At 45.8% G+C, this 18,731-nt stretch overlaps 1 protein-coding gene across 1 annotated transcript; it reads right to left on the bottom strand.

Annotated features, from left to right (window-relative positions):
• Window positions 1-5,307: 5,307 nt before the first annotated feature.
• Window positions 5,308-11,413, bottom strand: LOC140460038 (uncharacterized). Its single transcript, XM_072554445.1, has 2 exons — window positions 11,318-11,413; window positions 5,308-7,832 (listed from the first exon to the last, which is right to left on the bottom strand). The coding sequence occupies exons 1-2, from the start codon at window positions 11,411-11,413 to the stop codon at window positions 7,218-7,220; spliced, it is 711 nt and encodes a 236-aa protein (XP_072410546.1). The 3' UTR covers window positions 5,308-7,217.
• Window positions 11,414-18,731: the final 7,318 nt, after the last annotated feature.

The raw sequence follows: 18,731 nt of genomic DNA, 5'->3' as shown, positions 1-18,731 counted from the left end.
TTAGATTCTGACCGTATTCCAATTCCGCCATCTGCCGCGGTAGTATTCAAACCCAACAGATCCCAGAACTGGGTTGAGAGTCCAGTCGATAACGGCACTCGGCAGTCCCTTTGTCAGTCCCCCTGCGATGGCACGTGAAATCGCTGGTGGCACCGGAGGTGGGAGGAGCGGGTGAAAGCCTTCCCACACTCAGGGCAGCTGAAGGGCCTCTCCCCCGTATGGATTCGCCGGTGAGTCAGCAGGGAGGAGGAATCGCTGAAGGCCTTCCCGCACTTGGGACAGCAGAAGGGCCTCTCCCCCATGTGGACCCGCTGGTGCCTCAGCAGGGAATAGGAATAGCTGAAGGCCTTCCCGCACTCGGGACAGCTGAAGGGCCTCTCTCCCGTATGGACTCACTGGTGGGTCAGGAGGGAGGATGAATCGCTGAAGGCCTTCCCACACTCAGGGCTGGTGAAAGGCTTCTCTCCCGTATGGATCCGCTGGTGCCTAAGCAGGGCAGAGACCTGGGTAAAGCCCTTCCCGCACTTGGGACAGGAGAACGCCCTCTCCCCTATGTGGATGCGCCGATGAATCTCCAGGTCAGACGGAGTACGGAAGCCTTTCCCACAGTTACCACACTTCCACGGTTTCTCCATGTCCAAAGCTTCAGCCACAAGCAAATGCGTGTACTGCCCCTCCCTGCTGTGAATTCCTCTTTCCAGGCCGGAAAACAGTTTCAGGCTCCACACTCAGTGCGCAGCAACAGTAGGGTCTCTCATCCAGTCCCACTGATAATGAAAACGTACTGAAATAGGAACCAAAAAGCTTTGCTCCTTCTCACAGAATTGTAATCAAAAATTGTGGCTGTCCCAATCGATTGAGTGACTGTCAGATATTGATGTGAAAGTGAGGACCGCAGACGCGGGAGAGTCAGTGTTGAAAAGTGCGGCGCTGGAAAAGCACAACAGGTCAGGCAGCATCCAAGGAGCAGGAGAGTCAACATTTCGGGCATAAGGCCTTCATCTGTTCATTTTGAAACTTCTGTCTTCGGATCTTCAAATACTCTAGAAAAAGACATTACAAAAGTCAACACTGTCAGTGCAGGGTAGAAATTCAGAACAAGCTATTCTACTTTCTGAGAGCATTCTTTTCTTTCGTTATTCCACAAAATTGAAAGCAACATCCTTCTCTCTTTCTTTCTCTCTCTCTCTCCCCTCCCCCTCCTCTGTTCTCACTCCGCTTTAAGTAATTCTCCTGAAGGTGCTGATTCAAGATCAGAACAGCAAAAACGTCAAGAAATATATATTGGATAACTCCACCTGAAAGTTAATATCTTTCACAACAGTGGGATGCTGCTGAGAGTGAGCAGGTCTGATTTTGGGAAGCAAAACAAAATGTGTCAATTCAGGATGAATCGGGAATGCATCTTGAGGAATAACCAGATACATCAAGGTATTAACACAGACACTAGAGAGAAACTGAACAGAAGAGATGTGGCAAACGTTAGTAGAAAGCCAGAGTCATTAAGATATACCGCACAGTAACAGACCTTTTGGTCCAAATCGTCTATGCTGACCAGATATTGTAAATCAATTTAGTCCCATTTGCCAGCACTTGGCCCATATCCCTTGGCCAATCCACCCTACCTTGCACATCCCTGGACACTATGTGTAAGTTAGCACGGCTAACCCACACAAACCTGCACCTCCTTGGGCATGATGGGTACTTTAGCACGGCCAATCCACCCTCACCTGCACATCCCTGGGCACTATGCATAATTTAGCGTGATCAATCCACCCTAACCTGGGCACAGTTAAAAATCACACAAACGCGGGTTATAGTCCAACAGGTTTATTTGGAAGAACAATCGTTCGGAGCACTGCTCCTTCATCAGGTGGTTGTGGAGAATAAGACCATAAGGCACAGAATTTATGGAAAGACATTTGTGTCCTGCCACTGAAATGATATATTGAACAAATCGGGATTGTTCAGTCTTTCATCGTTTAGAATGGATTGCAGGTATCATTAATATGTAAATCCCAGAACTTCCTGTAAGGCCCCCTCTCAAGATAACATAAGGCTTTACAACAAAAGATGGCATCTCAGCTCAGACAATGCATTAAAGGTATGAGGTCAGAGTTTGCCTGTATCTCAGTCTTGACTCAGACTGTTTCTATTTCCAAAGCAGGAATTTATAAAATATTATCTGGATTGACTGCCTGCATGAACTGCCGAGTCTCATCCACCAGCTGAAATGACTGGATAGGGAGGGCTTGATCCCCACAGTGCAATGAATTCCCACTTTCCACCAAAATCCCAAATGTCCACACTCACTCAGTTGTTCTCTCATAAATTAAATATTTCATTGTAACTTCTTCTGCTCCCAGCCTCCAGTCTTCACAACCACACTTCTGCTTTCACCGAAGACAATTAGTCATACAGCACGGAAACAGACCCTTTGGTCAAACTCGTCTGTGCCAAACAGATATCCGAAATTAATCTAGTCCCATTTGCCAGCTTGTGGCTCTTATGGTTCTAAACCATTCCTATTCATGTACCCAGCCAGATGCATTTTAAATATAATTGTACCAGCCCCACCACTTCCTCTGGCAGCTCATTCCATACATCCACAACCCTCTGTGTGAAAAAGTTGACCCTCAGGGCCCTTTTAAATCATTCCCCTCTCACCTCAAACATATGCCCTATAGTTTTGGACTCTCCTACCTTGGGGAAAAGACCTTGGATATTCACTCTATCCATGCCAGTTATAAACCTCTATAAGGCTGCTCCTCAGCCTCCAATGCTCCAGGGAAAATATCCTGGATCTACTCAGCCTTTCCCTGTAGGTCAAACCCTCCAAGTCTAGCAACATCCTCACAAATCTTTTCCGACCCCTCTCAAAGTCTCACAAGTTCTTTCCGAAAGCAGGGAGACCAGAACTGGACGGACTATTCCAAAAGTTGCCTTACCAAGTTACAGCCACAACATGATCTCCCAATGCCTGTACACAATGCTCTGACCAATGAAGGAAAGCATAGCAAACACATTCTTCACTATCCTGTCTACCTGCGACTCCACTTCCGCCTGGGCAGCCTATAGCCCAGCGGACTCAACATTAAGTTCTCCAGTCTCAAATAACCTCACTTCCCATCTCTTCCTCCCCACCACCACGACTCCCTTCTCAGCCCCTCCCCCCTCATTTCCACTCCTCCTTGTCACTCACCAGGACAGACCTTTCACCTGTCCCCACTTCACCACCCTGCCCCCAGGACACCCTTTATCTGCACCCATCCCCAATCCTGAAGAAGGGTTACACCTGAAACGTCGACTTCTCCACCTCCTGATGCTACCTGGCTTCTTCTGTTCTTCCAGCCTCCTGCCTGTCTATTTTGCCAATTGCGACACAGACGTGGAGCAACGTTTCCAGAGTCTGTCCCCACCCCGATTCACTCCCTTTCCTTTCAGTTGCTGCAAGTCAACAACTGAACCCCAGAATGAAAAAAAATGGAAAAGGTGGTGAGAAAAGAGAGTGCCGTACTCACAGATGTTGGACAGAGGAAGGAGATTGCAGTCTGGGGTGAAGCTCAATCTTCATTCAGAGAAACAGGAGCAGCACCATTTTCAGAAACTCCTGGTCCAACTTCCGCATTCAGACAATGGGGTGTCTCTGATTAGCAGGAGGACTAGACTCCTTCCGGTCCTCCAGTACTCCCTATTGGTCAATCAAAAGAAGATCACGCGCCTTTTTTGTGCGAACTGCGATGAGCATGCCCAGTATTTTGCTGACACCCGCTGAGCATGCGCACGACGTTGCTGACACCGGCAAACATGCGCTGTACACTCTATCGGGATGCTGGTGTTACTAACAGATTTTAAGTGTTCAAATGCCAATAGGAAAAAAAGGGGGAGAGCCACAATATTTTTTCTCTGTGGTTCGATATTTTATTGGTTTTGCATTTTGTCTCGCTGCTCAACTTTTGGATGTCTTCTCCCCTTGTTGAGAGAGTCTCCCTGTGAGCTGACTTTGGGCAGCGCTTTAACCAGTTACACAGACTGAAGAAACATTACACTATTCGCAGGAGGGAGTGACTGTACACGTTTCCTGAGTGTGATCCCAGTTTCAATTGTTCATCGGAAACACAGAACCAAAAGGACACCAGAACTGCGGAGAATTTGGGGAAATGTGGGGACTGAGGGAAGGGATTCCATCCCTTGGGGGCTCTGGAGGTTCATCAGCTCAGTCGCAGTGCGGACAGGCCGTTCTTCAAAAAGTTATTACAACATTATTTCCCTTTGACAAAAACACATTCACGCTGCCTGATTACCTTGAACTTATACAAGTGCTCTGTCATAATATCTTTGATAATAGCTTTGAACATTTTCCCCATTACATATGTTAAGTTAAATGGTCTCCCTTTTTGAAGAAAGGATTTGTCCAATCTAAAAAAAAAAACACCCCTGAAACTAATGAGGTTTGGAAAATTAAAACCAATACATTAACTATTACGGGGAGAAATGCGGGGAAGTGGAGTTGAAATGCCTATTAGCCATGATTGAATGGCGGAGTGGACTCGATAGGCCGAATGGCCTTACTTCCACTCCTATGTCTTATGGTCTTATTTCACGCCCTAATTTCTCTTTAAGAGTCTAGGATGAATTCCTTCAAATACCCGGGACTTATCAGCTCGGAGTTCCAACAGTTTACTCAGTTCTAGTTCCCTGGGGATTGTAATTTTCTTCAGTTCCTCCCTCCCTTTCAATTCCTGATTTACAGCTAGTTCTAGGGTGTAACTTGTATCCTCTCAAGCGAAGTCAGATTCAAACTCTTTTCAATTCATCTGCCATCTCTTTATCCTCTGTTACTGAATCCCCAGACGCATTTTCTGCAGAACCAACACTTATTTTGTTAACTATTTTTAAGAAAAGCTGACAAAACTTTCCACCCTGTTTTCATAATTTTTTTAGCTAACTTTCTAACCCTAATTGTCGTGCTACTGCCTGCATTATTTCTGATAGTTTGCCATAGCTCTCAACACTAGCATCAACTTGTCTGCGTATTCTATTGAACTGACCTTGATTAAGTGTTGCAAAACACACAAGGGCAAATCTTTCCTCTCCAGAAAGTCTTAGTACTTAACACGATAAAATTCACTTTGAAATATTGCGCATCCAAATTTTACCAAGCACATACTACATCCCACAAAGACACCCAGTTTTGTTATGATCTTTAATTCTGAAGAGAAATTTGAATACCCAGTGATTAACTGGAAGAACTCTTCATTCAGATTTCACATTTTAAAACAAATAAAAATGACCAATTAACTGGTGTAACTTAGCAGAATGGGATGTATGGCCTTAAATTGTAAATCTAGTTTTCTTTAAATCCCTGCAAGAGTTCCCACGAATCTTTACAAGAGTCTTGATAGTTCATTCACTTGCTGGGAATAGTCCAAGGGATACAACATCTCTCGAGGATTCACTTAAATCCTTCTCAGGATTCCAAGTATTCCTGGTAATTGTATGTGGGAAAAGATCTGCCACCCTGGCAACCCACAATAGGCCCACAAAAGCAAAATTGGCCAAACTGTACCAAAACACCCAGAATGCCTTAGCAGGGACCAAGCAGGCTGACAAGTGAAACTAGACAGCACTTGCAGACAAGGGAATACCTGTACACCTCAAGTACCCACGAACAATGACAGAATACCACAGCTATCCCAAAGCCCTGAGGACAGTTTCACAACCCAGCAGTATCAAAGCCACACAAAGGACAGGTCAGACAGAGAGGCACCAGCAAGAGCATTGCTCCCAGGACAGGACAATAGAAGCACCTCACCGTTTCAGAGGAGACATTAGCACCTACGCAAACAGACACACGCGCTCTCATGCACACACACTCTCTCATGCATGCACACACAGGTCTATGGGGTGAATTTGCATTTGCAGATACATTCAATTTTGATCAAAAAGCACACAACCTGCAGGCAGTTGATACATGTAATATTTGTAAATTCCTCCTTTGGAAATAGAACCAGTCTGATTCAAGATTGGGATACAGACAGACTCAAACCTCACACATTTCATTGTTGTCTGAACTGAGATGAAACCTATTTATATAAAACCTTCAGTCATCTCGAGAATCTGACTTCAAAGACTTTCTGGGATTTACACATTAATGAACTAAAATTTGCAACCTATTCTAAAAGACAAAAGACTTCACAACAATCTAGGTTTGTTCAATATATCCGATCAGTTGCACTATACTGTGATCTTTTGCTATAAATTCTGTCTTATGATCCTGCTCCACAGCTTCCTGATGAAGGAGCAGCTCTCCGAAAGCTAGTGGTTCCAAATAAACCACTATAACCTGATGTGTGATTTTTGAACTTGATCCAACCCAGTCCATCTCTGGCTCCTCCCCATCGTTTCGAGTGAAGGCAGCCCCAACCTCCCGGTGCTGCCAGGAAACTTTACAATGCCGAGGAAATGATGCAGGACCTGCACTCATGACAAATTTACAATTTCTAACGATACTAGCTACTCATTCACTGCTCCATCTGATACATGACATTGGAAACTTAGCGCAGGAAGCTGAAAGAAATGAGCAGCTTTAAAACAAAAACCTCTTGGAGCTCAAAGCTTTCAATGAAAGTCTGAGCCCAGCGGTAAGTTCAGGTAACCTTTATCAAGACCCAACTTTATGACAGCTTCAGATCCCCCCAGCAAAAAGGCGTAGAAAAAGTAGCTTTTTAAAAAAAAAACAGCTCAAGGTCAAAGAGTACACAGTCCCCCCACCCCCAACTTTCTTTACTATTAATCAGCACCAAGTTATCCCTTTGGAATTGGATCCTTGGTACAGCCTTAACCCGTAGGAAGTATTGCCTCACTCAGCAATTTCAACCCAGACCCTGTGTCCAAGTAAGTTTCTCCCTGTTCATTTCCGCAGGTGGGGGAGTCGACCACACTGCTGTGGGTCTGGAGTCACATGTAGGCCAGCCCGGGTAAAGGATGGGACGACTGAATGAACCCTTTCCCACACGGCAGTTTCCTTTCCTAAAAAGGACATGAGTGAATCAGATGGGGGTTCCCCTGCCCCCACCCCCAAAAATGGTTTCATCGTTAGATTCCGAACTCCAGACTTCTGACCGAATTCCAATTCCGCCATCTGCCACGTCAGGATTCAAACCCAGGGGTCCAGTCAATAATGGGACTCTGCCATTGCTCCTTCAATCCCCCTGTCATGGCATGTGAACTCGCTGGTGCCTCTGCAGGTGGGAAGAGCGGGTGAATCCCTTCCCACACTGAGAGCAGGTGAATGGCCACTCCCCAGTGTGGACCCGCTGGTGGGCCAGCAGGGTGGAGGCCTGTGTAAAGCCCTTCCCACACTCAGGGCAGCTGAAGGGCTTCTCCCCCGTGTGGACCCGCTGGTGCTTGAGCCTGTCGGAGGAATTGCTGAAGGCTTTCCCGCACTCGGGGCAGCTGAAGGGCCTCTCCCCCGTGTGGACCCGCTGGTGCCTCAGCCGGGCGGAGGAATTGCTAAATACCTTCCCACACTCAGGGCAGCTGAAGGGCCTCTCCTCAGTGTGTACCCGCTGATGCCTCAGCAGGGCTGAGGAATTGCTGAAGGCCTTCCTGCATTTGGTGCAAAGGAACGGCCTTTCCCCGGTGTGGACCTGCTGGTGGGTCAGCAGACTGGAGGCCTGGATAAAGCTCTTCCCGCATTTGGGACAGCTGAAGGGTCTCTCGCCTGTGTGGACCCGTTGGTGCTTCAGCAGGTCAGAGGAATTGCTGAAGGCCTTACCACACTCTGTGCAGGGGAACGGCCTCTCCCCGGTGTGAGTGCGCCGATGAGTCTCCAGGGCAGACGGGAAATGGAAACTTTTCCCACAGTCACCACACTTACATGGTTTCTCTACGGGGCAGGATCCCTCAGGTTTCTCCATAGCCAAAACTTCAGCTGCGCACAAACATGTGTAGAGCCCCTCCTTGCCTTGAATTCCTCTTTCCAGGTCATATAACTATTTCTGGCTCCACACTCAGTGCACTGCAACCATACGGTCTCTCATCCAGTCCCACTGATTCTGAAAACATATAGAAGCAGGAACCAAAAAGCTTTGCTCCTTCTCACAGAATCACAGTCGAAAATTGTTGTGTTCCCAATGGATTGAGTGACTGTCAGACATTGACATCAAAGTGAGGACTGCAGACACTGGACACTCAGTGTTGAAAAGTGCAGTGCTGGAAAAGCACAGCAGGTCAGGCAGCATCCAAAGAGCAGGAGAGTCGATGATTCAAGCATAAGCCCTTCGTCTGTTGATTTTGAAACTTCTGTCTTCAGATCTTCAAATACTCTGTAAAAAAAAATTACAAAAGTCATCACTGTCAGTGCAGGGTAGAAATTCAGAACAAGCAACTCTACTTTCTGCAGAACGTTCTTTTCTTTTGTTATTCCACAAAATTGAAAGCATCATCCCACTCTCACTCCCCCTCTGTTCTCACTCCACTCTAATTCTCCTGAAGGTGCTGATTCAGGATCTTACAGGGGCAGAAAAGCAAAAATGTCAAGACTGACATCTCTCTGAATTTTGGATAGCTCCACCTGAAAGTTAGTTTCTTTCCCAACACTGGAATACTGCTGAGAGTGAGCAGATCTGATTTTGGGAAGCAAAAACCGTCAATTCAGGGTGAACCTGCAATGCAGCTTCTTGACGAACAATGAGACATGAAATGGTTAACGTCCCCAGGAAGGGGGAGAAAACGAGACATCAAGGTACTGACACCGACACCAGAGAGAAAGTGAACATGCCGACCAGATATCCAGAATCAATCTCGGCCTATTTGCCAGCACTTGGCCTATACTCCTATAACCCCTTCCTATTCATATACCCATCCATATGCCTTTTAAATGTTGTGATTGTACCAGCCCCCACCACTTCCTGTAGCAGCTTGTTCCTTACACACACCACCCTCTGAATGAAAAAGTTGCCCCTTATGTCCCTTTTAAACCTTCCCTTCCCCACCCCACCCTTAACCTATTACCCTTACATTCTGGAGTATTCCATCTCAAGGAAAAGACCTTGACTATTTACCCTATCCATGCCTCATGATTTTATCAACTTCAGCCTCCAGCGCACAAGGGGGAAACAGCCCCAGTCTGCTTGGCCTCTCCCTATCACTCAAACCCTCCAACCCTGGCAACATCCTTGTAAATTCTTTCTGAACCCTTTCAAGTTTCACAACATCCTTCTGATAGGACTGAGACCAGAACAGCTCACAACATTCCAAAAGTGGCTATGGTTCTGCTGAACAATGGCAATTTAATTCCAAAATATTAATTTCTTCGTGAGAAGGGAATAATTGGAATTGTAGCTGTAAGAGGTCTCTTGCAGAAGAGTGAAGAACCAAGTAAGAGAACTTTCCATTAAAATGGAGAGGAACAGAGGTGATTCTGAGACTGGGGACTTATATCTAAAGCAAGGAAATTACAATGGCAAAGGCACAAACAGGCCACAACAAATGAGGGAACATGATTGAAAGAAATGACAAACATTTAAAGAGCACCTGGAGGAACTGCAACAGTTGTCCATTCCTGTCTGAAAAAATAAAACACAGAAGGTGGCACAGCCACGGCTAACAAGGGACGTGATGGATAGGACGAGATCCAAAGGAGTGGCGTACAAATTGGCTAAAAATAAAGTACCAGATCTGAAGACTGCGAGCAGTTCAGGTTTCAACAAAAGGATTGATCAAAAGGGGAAAATGGGGTATGTGAAGAGAAAAAAAATTAGAGAAAACAATAACAATGAGAACAGGCAAAGTTCTCATGTGGAACAAAGAGATGGCAGACCAACTAACCACATATGTTGCTTCTATCATCACAAAGGAGGACACAGGTAACATCCCCAAAATGTTGGGGAACACATGGTCCACTGAGAGGAGAACTGAAGGAAATGAGTAGTTGTGGGGAAATGGTGTTGGGGCAATTGATGGGATTAAAAGTTTCCAAATCCCGGTGCTGGTAACCCACACCCCAAACTATGGTCAGAGGTCATATAATTGCCAAACCTTGGGCTCATCTTAGCAGAACTATTTAATGGTAAGGTCCTACGGAGTGTTGCTGAACAAAGTGACCTTGGAGTGCAGGTTCATAGCTTCTTGAAAGTAGAGTTGCAGATAGATAGGATAGTGAAGAAGGTGTTTGGTATGCTTTCCTTTATCGGTCAGAGTATTGAGTACAGGAGTTGGGAGGTCATGTTGCAGCTGTACATGACATTGCTTCCGTCACTTTTGGAATATTGCATGTAATTCTGGTCTCCTTCCAATCAGAAGGATGTATGAAACTTGAAAGGGTTCAGAAAAGATTTACAAGGATGATGCCAGGGTTGAGGGATTTGAGTTATAGGGAGAAGTTAAACAGTGCGGCGGTTTTCCGTGGAGAGTCGAACACTAAGGGGTGACTTTATAAAGGTTTATAAAATGATGAGGTGCACTGATCGAATAAATAGACAAAGTCTTCTCTCTGGGATGGGGGAGTCGATAACTACAGAACATAGGTTTAGGATGAGAGGGAAAAGATTTAAAGGAGAACGAAGGGGCAACTTTTTCATGCAGAGAGTGGTAAGTGTATGGAATGAGCTGCTGGAGGATGTGGAGGAGGCTAGTGTAATTCCAACATTTAAAAGGCATCTGGGTGGGTATATGAATAGGAAGGGTTTGAAGGGATATGGGCCAGTGCTGGCTCAAGTTAACCCTCCTCCTGTATTGAATTTCAAATCTATCTTCATCATGTCTTTCCTCCACTCCTGGCGTTCTCTTTTCTCCTGTCTACAAACTGAAAATAACATCAACACATCAATGCTCTCCTGGCCACTGCGATCTTGGAAGTACCCAGCGCCACAAATGATCAGATTCATTCACCTCAAATTCACAGTCCGCCTTCGTGTCATTCTAGATCTCTCTCTCTCCCTCCCACTCCCTTTTCCTGTCTGAAGGACACACAGACCAAGCTCAGGGACAGGTCTCTCTGAGTGAAATGAGGAAATTCTAGTTGAATGACACCAACTGTCATTTCCCTCCCGGAAATGACGGCTGATGGTGCCCTCACCAAGATGGCCGCCCGCGCTCCCTGCCCCAAGTCAACATGCGCCTTATCCTTACAATGATGGCGCCCCGTTGCCCGGGCAACACGAGAGCTCCTCCGGTGGTGAAGTGGGCCTGGGGAGGTTTTATTCACGGCCTCAGGCCTCCCCCGAGGAGTTTATAAACTCCCCAGTCTCCCTCCTCCCGCGGTTTCCAATCCTACCCTGTCTCACCCTGTTCTGAAGAAGGATCACTGGACCCAAAACGTCTCTTCGATTTCTCTCGACAGGCGCTGCCGGACCTGCTCAGCGTTTCCAGCGATTTCTGTTCTTGTTCCTTCAGCCGCCGGCGCCATTTCGCTCACACTCACCGCACACATGCGCACTGCCAGGGCCCCATAGAGAGGTTTCTCGATCGCATGGGATCATGGGAATTGAAGGCGCCATGAATGTCATGAAATCTAGTATCCCATATGCCTTCTTAATTGTCCTATTCATGTGTTAATGAAGTACACGTCAGAGGCAATTCTTTCAGCGATTTTAGATTTATGCATTGAGTGCAACACTGCAGGTGTTTAACTCTAAACTCTAGTTCCAAGTCAGTGTCAGTATAATCGCTCTTGATCTGTTCTCAAATAAGCACCGAATCAATGCTCTCCATCTGACCCTTCTTAACGTCGATTTTCTTTAGTTTGCAGATTCCAACCCGCTGTTTCAATAATTTATTAAAATCTACTTCTGGTACATGGGCGTCGCTGGCTGGCCAGCATTTGGTACTCCTTGAGAATGTGATGGTGAGCTGCCTTCGTGAACCTTTGCAGTCCACATCCTGTACAGTGACCCACAATGTCTTGAGGGAAGGAATTCCAGGATTTGGACCAGTGACACTGAAGGAACAGTAATACATTTCCAAGTCAAGATAGTGAGTGGCTTAGAGGAGTACTTGCAAGAGGTTGTGTTCCCCTGTACCTGTTTTCCTGGTCCTTCTAGATGGAAGTGGTTGTTAGTTTGAAAGGCAATTTGTAAGGTGCTTTGGTAAATTTTTGCAGTGCCTCTTGTAGATACTAAACACTACTGCTTCTGAACAGTGGATATGGTACCAATCAAGCAGGCAACATTGACCTAGATGGTATGAAGCGTTTCAAATACAGTTGAAGCTGCAACCCCATCCAAGCTAGTGGGGAGTATTCGATTACACTGCTGACTTGTGGCTTGTAGAAATTGGAACACGTTTTGGAGAGTCAGGAGGTGAGTTACTCACTGCAGTATTTCTGGCCTCTGACCTGCTCTTGTAGCCACTGTGTTTATATGGTTCATCTAGTTGAGTTTCTGTTCAATGGTAGACCCCAAGGATGTTGATTGTGGGATATTTAATGACAGTAACATTGTTGATATCACAGGTCAGTGGTCAGATTATCTCTTTTGAGGATGAGTCATTGTGTGACATTTGCGTGGCATTCATGTTACTTGCCACTCATCAGCCCATTGGATATGGTTAAGATCTTGTAGCATTTCAAACTGAACTGCTTCAGTTTATGAGGAGTTGTTTATAGTGCTGCACATCTGCAATTATTGCAACATCTCAACTTCTGAACTTATGATGGAGGAAGGTCATTGATGAAGATGGTTTGGCCTATGAACTCCTGCAGAGTTGTCCTGAAGCCGAGATGACTGACCTCCACAAACCATAGCCATCTATCCATGTGCTAGGTATGACTTAACAATTAAGACATACAAAACTAATTGAAGGAACAGGTATGAGACAACCCTCTTCATGGTGTCTCCAGTGCAGGTTTTTCTGTTCCCAAAACAATCTGATAAATGTTGACATTCGTCAGCCTTTTGATCTTGGCAGTTTCCTTACTCTCCAACATTTGTTTCACATTAGCAAGTTGAATTCTTCTGCATTTTTCAGGAAAATGTTTTACAGAAGGTAACATTCTTAATATCTGTGTAATGTTCTGTGGGAAAACTGTCTATAGTCCACCAGTTGGAGGAAATTTCTCTGAAAAGGTTTGTCAAATGCCCTGCTTCCACAAGACCCAGTGTTCCCAAGGTTGAAGTACTTTTAACAGCCCTTTTATATTTTCCAGAATTCCCATGATAGGAGACATGTGCCACTTATACCCACCACAAATCTCCTACAACTGGGTGCACTACAAAAGTCCGGCAGGAGGATTATCAGTAGAATGGTCTGGTTTCATTCATAGAGTTATAGACATCTAGAGACACGCTGCACGGAAACAGGTCCTTTGGTTGAACGCATCCATGCTGACCAGATGTCCCAAGCTGACCCAGTCCCAGGTTCCGGCCTTTGGCCCATATCCCTCCCAGGTGCCTTTTCAATATTGTACTTGTACCCACCTCCACCACTTCCCTGGCAGCTTGTACGACCACCACCACCACCACCACAAGAAGACTGTCCTTGAGGTCACTTATTCCCTTCTTGCTACCCACAGCACCTCCTTTCCATTCCCCCCCCCACCCTCAGTACCCCCTATCTATCCACAGGTCCTCCTGTCGATTTCCACCCTGCCACCCACCTCCATGTCCATTTCCCTCTCCCCGCCCTCTGACCCCATCTATCCTCCCTCTCTCCCCTCACCCTCCGCTCTCCATCCCTCTGTTCCCTGTCTATTCTCTCTCCACCAACTCTCTGCTGCCCATTCTTCCACCGCCCCACCATCTCCTTGTCACTCATTCTCCCTCTCCACCCATCCTCTTCCCCCGTCCATTCTCTGTGTCTCCTCACATTTTGCACCCCACACCATTCTCTCTCCTGCCCCCCCAACACTCTACCCCCACATTCTCCCTCTCAGACCCTTCCCCCCATTCTCTGGGTCCCCCACGCTCTGCCCTGCAGGCCTTTCTCTCCCCCCCAAGTCCTTCTCCTCTCCCTCACCCTCTGCTCCCCCGTCCATTCTCTCTCTCTGTTCTCCACAGCTCCACCCAGACCCCGTCCATTCTCTCTATTCTCCCAGCCCCCGTCCATTCTCTTTCTGTTCTCCCCAGCCCCACCCTCTAGCCCCCATCAATGAGAGGAAGGAATCTGGTTGGTGGCAGGGAGGAGGAGGAGCTAGAAAGATAGGGAGCTTATTTGAAATTGAGTTCCCCAATGTTGAGTCCTCCCAACTCTACGCAGCCCGGGCGGAAGATGAGATGTTGTTCCTCCAATTTGCAGTTTGATTCATTGTGGTAAGGGAGGAGGCCAAAGATGGTTATGTCAGAAAGGGAGTGGGAAGGGGAATTAAAATGGCTGGTGTCTGGAAGGTCCGGTCGGCCTCTGCAGGCCCAGGCACGATGCTGTTCTCCAAGTCTCCCGATGTAGAGAAGTCCACAATTGGCAAACACATGGCAAATGCAGTACCAAAATGTAAAATTATAGCCTCTGCTGTGAAAAACAAAGCAGAAAGGAGGTGTATTATTTAAATGGTGATGTATTGGGATGTGGAGAAATTGAGGACTGCAGATATTGGAGATCAGAGTGGAAACGTGTGGCACTGGAAAAGCACAGCAGGTCTGGCAGCATTCAAGGAGTAGGAGAGTTGATGTTTTGGGCATGAGCCCTTCATCAGGAATGATGTGTGAATGTTATTGAAACCAGTCAATGCCAGTTGTCAGACAGGTGCAGCAAGCAATCAGCAAGGCAAGTGGTATTTTTACAAGAGGAATTGAGTTCAGAAGTGGGATGTCTTCCTGCAGTTAGGGGGTCATTGAATGTATTCAAGGCTGAGTTTGTCTGATTTTTGAACAACAAATAAGTGGATGTTTATGGGGGAAGGCAAAGAAATGGTTTTCGAACAGTTTCAGTCCAACTAGTCCATGCTGACTATGTTTTCAAACTAAATTAGTCCAAGCTGCCTGTGTTTGGCCCATATCCCTCCAAACATTTCCTATTCATGTACTTGTCCAAATTTCTTTGAAACGTTGTAACGGTACCTGCATCTTTCCTCTGGACATTTATTCCACACACAAACCACGCTCTGTGTTTTTTTTAAAACAAACTGGTGCCCCTCATGTCTTTTTAAAATCTTTCTCCACTCACTGTCAAACTTTGCTCCCTAATCTTGAAACCACCCCAGAGAAAGAAGACCCGCCGTTCACCTCATCTATATCCTTCATGCTTTTATAAACCTCTATAAGGTTACCTCGCAGCCTGCTGTGCTCCAGTGAAAAAGTCCCAGCCTATCCACTTAGATGTAGTTAGATTCATATCCAGTTATGATCTGTTCAATGCTTATGCAGGCTCAAAAAACCAAATGGCCGACTTCTGTTCCCAGTTCTCACTCTGTGTCCAGGACAGCAAGAGACTATAAGACATAGGAGCAGAGAGTAGGCCATTCAGCCCATCAAGTCTGCTCATACCATTCAATTGTTGCTCATAGGTTTCTCAATCCCATTCTCTTGCTTTCTCTCCATAACCCTCGATCCCCTTGGTACTCAAGAACATATGTCTCAGTCTTAAATATACTCAGTGACCTAGCCTCTGCAACCTTCTGTGGCAATGAATTCCATAGATTCACCACTATCTGGCTGAAGAGTTTTATGTTTATCTATGTTCTAAAAGGCCTTCTCTTTAATCTGAGGCTGTGCCCTCGGGTCCGAGTCTCTCATACCAACGGAAACATCTTCCCAACGTCCACTGTATCCAGGCCATTCAGTATTCTGTGTTTCAATTAGATCTCTCCTGAGTGTGGCCTGTTAGTCAGCATGAAGCAGACCCTTCAGGATGAGGTACAGCAGGGATTAGGTTCAGCAAATGGAAAGAGAGTATGTGGGATGGAGATTTTCAGCTTCTAGGGAATAAGAGAGGAAAGAGAGTTCATTATAAATTAGATTTGTTCAGGTGGGCAAATGGGCCGAGGAGTGGCAGATGGAGTTTAATTTAGAGAAATGAGAGGTGCTGCATTTTGCAGCTGTATAAGACATTGTTTAGGCCATTTTTGGAATACTGTGTTCAGTTCTGGTCTCCCTGCTATAGCAAAGTGGTTGTGAAACTTTGGAATTGGTTGGAGAAGATATACAAGGCTGTTGCCATGCTTGTGACCTATAGTGAGAGGCTGAAGAGGCCAGGGATATTTTCCCTGGAGAATTGGAGGCTATGGGGTGATCTTATAGATGTTTATGAGGGGCATGGATAGGGTAAATACCCAAGCACTTTTCCCCAGGGTAGGGGAGTCCAAATCTAGAGGGCATATGTTTGAGGTGAGAGGGGAATGTTTTAAAAGGGACGTGACCGGCAAGGTTTTCGTGCAGAGGATGGTGCATGTGTGTAACAAACTACCAGATAATGACAACATTTAAAAGGCATCTGGATACGTACATGAATAAGAAGGATTTAGAGGGATATGGGCCAAATGCGACGAGGTTAATTTCGAGTATTTGGTTGGCATGACAAGCTGGGCCGAAGGGTCTGTTTCCATGCTTTATAACTCTAATCAGCTTTGCTGAAAGCAGTAGAGTCAGAGCACTTTCAGAGCAGCTTTCAAAGATGTTTTGCCCTTACTGGGAGCAATAGACAATAGGCGCAGGAGTACGCCATTCTGCCCTTTGAGCCTGCACCACCTTTCAATATGATCATGGCTGATCATCCTTAATCAGTATCCTGTTCCTGCCTTAGCTCCATAACCCTTGATTCCACTATCCTTGAGAGCTCTATCCAACTCTTTCTTAAATGAACCCAGAGACTGGGCCTCCACTGCCCTCTGGGGCAGAGCATTCCACAAAGCCACCACTCTCTGGGTGAAGAAGTTTCTCCTCATCTCTGTCCTAAATGGTCTACCCCGTATTTTTAAGCTGTGTCCTCTGGTTCGGCACTCACCCATCAGCGGCAACATGTTTCCTGCCTCCAGAGTGTCCAATCCTTTAATAATCTTATATGTCTCAATCAGATCCCATCTAAACTCAAGGGTATACAAGCCCAGTCGCTCCAACCTTTCAGCGTAAGGTAGTCCCGCCATTCAAGGAATTGACTTTGTGAACTTACGCTGCACTCCCTCAATAGCCAGAATGTCTTTCCTCAAATTTGGAGACCAGAACTGCACACAGTACTCCAGGTGTGGTCTCACCAGGGCCCTGTACAGCTGCAGAAGCACCTCTTTGCTTCTATTTTTTTCTCTTGCACGTACACACAGACAGAGTCACAGTCACACACTGATCCAATCTCCAAAAGGAAGGAAACACCTGAGTGGGCAGCGACAAGCAGTGGCCCTTCACATTAAAGGGCAATGCCGTGTGACCTCTTTGCTTCTATGCTCAATTCCTCTTGTTATGAAGGCCAGGATGCTATTAGCCTTCTTCACTACCTGCTGTACCTACATGCTTACCTTCATTGACTGGTGTACAAGAACACCCAGATCTCTTTGTACTGCCCCTTGACATAAATTGATTCCATTTAGATAGTAATCTGCCTTTCTGTTCTTGCCACCAAAGTGGAAAACCATACATTTATCCACATTAAACTGCATCTGCCATGCATCTGACCACTCACCTAACCTGTCCAGGTCACCCTGTAATCTCCTAACATCCTCCTCACAATTCTCCCTGCCACCCAGCTTTGTATAATCAGCAAATTTGCTAATGTTATTACTCATACCATCTTCTATATCATTAATATATATTGTAAAAAGCTGCAGTCCCAGCACTGATCCCTGCGGTACCCCACTAGTCACTGCCTGCCATTCCGAAATGGAGCCATTTATCACTACTCTTTGTTTCCTGTCAGCCAACCAACTAACTTTCAATCCAAGTTAGTACTTTTCCCTCAATAGCATGTGCCCTAATGTTGCTCACTAAACTCCTATGTGGGACTTTATCAAAAGCTTTCTGAAAGTCTAGATGCACTACATCTACTGGATCTCCCTCATCCAGCTTCAGAGTTACATCCTCAAATGATTCCAGAAGATTAGTCAAGCATGACTTCCCCTTCATAAATCCATGCTGACTCTAACCTATTCTGTTACTACTATCCAGATGTGTCGTAATTTCATCCCCTATAATAGACTCCAGCATCTTTCCCACCACTGAGGTCAGACTAACTGCTCTATAATTTCCTGTTTTCTCTCTCCCACCTTTCTTAAAAAGTGGTTCAACATTAGCCACCCTCCAATCCGCAGGAACTGATTCCGAATCTATCGAAATCTGGAATATAATCACCAACCCATCCACGATTTCTGGACCCACCTCCTTCAGTACCCTGGGATGTAGACCATTAGGCCCCGGGGACTTATCAACCTTCAGACCTAACAGTCTCTCCAACACCAATTCCTGGCAAATATAAATTCCCTGAAGTTCAGGTCCTTCAGCCACTGTTACTTCAGGGAGATTGCTTGTGTCTACCCCAGTGAACACAGATCTGAAGTACCAATTCAATTCTTCTGTCATTTCTTTGTTCCCCGTAATATATTCCCCTTTCTTCAAGGGCCCAATTTTAGTCTTAACCCTTTTTTTGCCTTTCAAATACCTAAAAAAGCTTTTACTATCCTCCTTTATATTTTTGGCCAGTTTACCTTTGTACCTCATTTTTTCTCTGTGTATTTCCTTCTTAGTAATCCTCTGTTGTTCTTTAAAAGCTTCCCAGTCCTCCGTTTTCCCACTTATTTTTGCTATGTTATACTTTTTCTCTTTTAACTTTATATGTTTCTTAACTTCCCTCATCAGCCACGGCCACCCATA

The sequence above is a fragment of the Chiloscyllium punctatum genome, chromosome 36 (assembly GCF_047496795.1).
Source record: "Chiloscyllium punctatum isolate Juve2018m chromosome 36, sChiPun1.3, whole genome shotgun sequence".
Lineage (NCBI taxonomy): Eukaryota > Metazoa > Chordata > Chondrichthyes > Orectolobiformes > Hemiscylliidae > Chiloscyllium > Chiloscyllium punctatum.
This window is presented reverse-complemented; position numbering and strand designations above follow the sequence as displayed.